We start from the raw sequence: 4,633 nt of genomic DNA on the forward strand, positions 1-4,633 counted from the left end.
CCTAATTTAAATGTTTGGTGAGCTGATAGTACATGGATGCAGAATCTGTAATTTATTATTTTTCTCAGCTTTGGACACAAAACACCAGGAGCAGGTACATTAGCACGGATATTTCAATCGTGGAGAACGAATTTTTATTCTGTGCAACTAATTTGTAGAATATTGCATTTAACATAAACGCTTGCTTCGGTAAAAAAGAAGACTCCAGCATCCCCTTAAGATTTAATTAAATTTAGAATTTACCATTAAATTTAATAAAAAATTTTTCACAAGCAACTCCAGTGGCGGTTGTTGTGCAAGTTACAAATAGTTCTAAAATATACTTTTTATTCATTAATATTGCACATTAATATTTTGTGATTAATTCCTTTTATTAACACCGTTAATATTTTTCTTCAAATTTTTTTATATTTTATTTTTTCATAATAAGAATAAATGATAAAATCATCATTGTGTAATTGTGCATCAATATTAAACACTTAAAGAAATAATGGAAAGTCAATAACATTTAAATTGAGTGCAATTATGATATCTATATGTACAAATTATAGAAAAATTATAAAAGAATAAAGGGAAAAAAAAATAAAAAAGCGATATAAAAATCAAGCTTTTCGATCAAAACATTCTCTTCTAACATATCTATCTTAATATATGTATATTCACATTTATCTCAAGTTTCTCTCCTTTGAATATATAAATATTTTCAATATAGAGAAAATGCAAATAAAATATGTAATCATGACGAACACAGCTTTAACGAGATATCGCAATTGTACCATTTATCCTATCATCAGCAGTCACAAAAATATACACAAAAGGACAACACTCTTCGATAGGACAGCAAAGAGGAGTTATAATTGGTGAGGACAAGCTTGGGCTGAAGGTCTCTTTTATCGTAATGGTACTATCAATTTAGCACTGTCATCAGCCGATTCCAGGAGGAATGGAACGACGGAGGATACTGGTGTCTTGATGCCGGCAGTCTGCAATACCCGATGAGAACTGGTATTCAGGCTCCGAACGGCGCGGTCGGCCGCTTCGTCCCAGCTCTTCCAGCTCACTCCCACATAATCTGAAAAAGCCCATATTGGGCGTCTATGTGTAGCCTATGCGCGACAAGCCAGAAGTACCCCGAAGAAATTATTAAAAAAGTTTTTTCTTTGCATGTCTTCGCTTTGTAGTACAGAAAAGGGAAGGTCTCGTGAAAAAAATAGAAATAAATATTTTTTCGAACAAGATACTTTAATCACAAGGTACTTTTAACCCTGAAAAATCGAGCTTGACAATCTACACTCTAAACTAGCACCATCTTCATTTAATAATTTTAATAATCTGGTCTCATAATTATTAAGCGTCTCAATGTTATAGTCCAAATATATTCGATTATTAATAATTATTTACTTTATCGTTTTATATGCAATATTAACTGATTAAATTTAGAACATGCAATGGTGAAATAAGTAGATATTTGCGAACGATCACAAAGACGCGGACGGGCGAAAAGGAGAACGCAGTGTGATGGAAAAAATATATATGTATAAACCGTGCGTTCAAAACACATGATGTATCTTATTCACAGTATTTCAACATAATTATACACATAAGCCGATTGCTTAGTAAAAACTTAAATTGAGAGACGAGATAAAAAAAAAGACGCGCACCTTGACGATTTTTACTTCTTACTTTTCAGCTTATCCGAACCCTCATCAAAGGTAGAATCTTGGACATTTAGCATCAGACTATTGCCACTGAGGAATACTCTGTTCTGGGAATTAGCGATCTGAAATAAAGCGAGCAATAATTATATACATAAATATGTTTAAAAGTATAAATTTAATTATGTTTAAAAGTTTTTTTAAGCATATAAAATATTAATTTTCATGAAAATTTTATTGCGTCTTTTAAAATATTAACAATGTTTGCACATTTATAAAGATGCTCACCGTACGCGAAATATTTTGTGCAGCTCGTATTTTACGTAGTTTCAGGTATCCAGGATTCTGACCAACAGCCAGACCAAGGTACACTGGAGTTAAGGCATTTATGTTTCAAAAATAATGCAGCATTTTTCACTGTTATACTAGTAACTTACGAATTTAATTCAATATTTAAATTAATTTAATTGTGCAAAATTTAAATGCTTAACAATTGTAAAGAAACAAAAGATTTATAGTTTCAACTATAATAGTTATATCTTTTTCTAGAGCAATTGTTTTCATTAATACAATTGATTGTATCATAAATCAACTAAAAAAATTAATTGTTCCTTTAAAGGATATCATTTTGGCTGCTTCCGCTTCTCCTTCAGCTTGTACAATCTTTTGTTGTCGTTCCTGCTTGGCCCTTTCTACTACAAATGCGGCTCGTTGAGCCTCCTGCTGGGCCACTTGTTTAGCCTCGACTGCTGCCGTATACTCTTTACCGAAGCTAAGCTCTGTTATCGAGACATCATCCAATACGATATTGAAGTCTCGAGCACGTTCCGTTAATTCCTTACGCACCATGATAGATACCTGCTGTCTTTGCGTAATTAATTGCGAGGCGTTGAATTTAGCGACAACAGATTTCAGTACTTCGTTGCAAATGCTTGGCAATACCTAAATTATTAATTTTAATTTAGTTTAAAATCTTTAACTATATATTAATTTCATCATAAATTAAAATTAGTCTTCAAGATTAATGTTGTAAGCTTCAACATATAATTCTATTTCTAAATAAACTTTAAGAGATTTTTTGTTACATATATTAGAAAACAGAGATATTAAAGATATAAACATTCTTATGTATAAATGTTCTAAGAACCTTCTCGTCATAATCGAGACCCAATTGCCGGTACATGGAAGGCAGTGTGCTGGCGTCGGGACGCGAGAGAACACGTAGTGAGATATTGACCATTTGCAAATCTTTAGACCCTGTGGGTGAGGACAGTTTCCTAGGTCTGCTTCTAATATCATAAATTATCGGATATTGAAACCATGGAATACGGAAGTGTAGACCCTCAGTCAAGATATCCTTCTGGATACCTCCTAACCGAGAGAATATGATTGCTCTGTGACCAGCCTCCACTAAAAGCCATAAATTTAACCTCCTTGTAATTTATCCATTTAAAAAGCCCAAATAATAATCATTTTAATATCCTTTTAATTTGTACAAAACAACAGAGATTAAAATTAAATAACCACAAAAGATTCTTAATGTCAATTACAATATAACGATAAGAAAGGGCATAAGAATCGGCTACAATAATCATACAATATTGCAAAATTAATACATAAAATATATTATGCTCTGTGAATTAAATATAAATAATAATTATTATACATGTTTTGGCTTCCTGATTGAGCCATCTTCAGATATTCGATTTAAACGCAGTATTATAGTTAAAATGAAGAGATTCTCCTAAATTTCTATATTAAGCAAATTCAAAGATAATAACTTTGTATAATAAAGGCAACTTTATATTAACAATAAAAAAAAAATTCAAATAATATAAAATAAAAGTATTGTATAAAAAAAGAAACTATACAAGAGTATGTACTGTATAAATGTAATAGATTGCATCAGTTACATTGCAAATTACATAACCAAAGCCGCTTGTAATGAGCGGGTGAAGGAATATATATTAGACGGGAAAGTGTAAACGTCGCTCGTTAATTAGACTGATGTAAGATCATTGTTATTCAAGAGAGACAATAATACTAAGCAAGAGCAGTAATTATGACAATTATCAATAAAAATGCAAACGAGATTGAGGTTAACCTGTGTACATGGCTTTAGAAACGCTGTACGCCGCAACGCCCGCGGCGGCGAGAAACTTCAAACTCATCGGCACTCCATTTGTGCCTTTGCTTAAGCGCGAGGCCATCTCGCTGAATTTATTTTGCGCCATATCGAGAAACCACGCCGCAAAATGAATCGACACACAAACACGCCGATGGCACGATTCAAGATCCGATTCAAGGATGATAAAAAAACGATGAGGAACTAAAGGTGTGATCCACAATTCACTTAATGCTGCAAACACTTCGTTGACCAATCAAAAGAAAAAATTTTACGAATTGACCAATCAAAGAATGCTTCAAAGCATTTACAGCGTGAAGTGAATCGCACCCCTAGAGGGACAGAGAAGGAGGAAAAGAGAAAGAAGAGTAAGAGATAGATAGATAGAGAGAGAGAACTCTCTCAAGCCATAAACTTCTATATATTAAAGTCCCTAAGGGCGACTGTTACCAACGCCGATTAACTTAATCGACGATTAACTCAATATATAATGTAGTCAACAGCAAAACTGTATATCGTTCTTAACCTTATCTCTTCATGATATACTTCTCTCTCTGCGTTCCTATACTTAATCTGCTGATTGGTGAAAAACGGATGATGAAGGTAAATTTTATCCCCACAACCGGCTTTTCACCAATCAGAGCTCTGTGTCAAAGCGCTGTTGCCAGTATGAGGATCCGAGCTTATGCGTTATGCAAGAGTCTGTGCTGCGGCCATGAAGGCCCGTCTACAATATACGGAGTAAGAAGTAAGAGTAAGAAATTGACCAATCACAGTCGAATGTGAGAAGAATAATCGACTGTGATTGGTCAATTTCTTATAGCGTTTTCGGCCCGATCGGATTTGCACCAAC

At 33.5% G+C, this 4,633-nt stretch overlaps 1 protein-coding gene across 1 annotated transcript; it reads right to left on the reverse strand.

Annotated features, from left to right (window-relative positions):
• Nucleotides 1-838: 838 nt before the first annotated feature.
• Phb2 (prohibitin 2) lies at nucleotides 839-3,955 on the reverse strand. The gene is made up of 6 exons (XM_018502983.1): nucleotides 3,760-3,955; nucleotides 2,803-3,065; nucleotides 2,280-2,597; nucleotides 1,944-2,021; nucleotides 1,684-1,780; nucleotides 839-1,072 (listed from the first exon to the last, which is right to left on the reverse strand). Exons 1-6 carry the CDS (start codon nucleotides 3,887-3,889, stop codon nucleotides 891-893), a joined length of 1,068 nt encoding a protein of 355 aa, XP_018358485.1. The 5' UTR covers nucleotides 3,890-3,955; the 3' UTR covers nucleotides 839-890.
• Nucleotides 3,956-4,633: the final 678 nt, after the last annotated feature.

This window comes from Trachymyrmex cornetzi, unplaced genomic scaffold (assembly GCF_001594075.2).
Source record: "Trachymyrmex cornetzi isolate Tcor2-1 unplaced genomic scaffold, Tcor1.1 scaffold153, whole genome shotgun sequence".
NCBI lineage: Eukaryota > Metazoa > Arthropoda > Insecta > Hymenoptera > Formicidae > Trachymyrmex > Trachymyrmex cornetzi.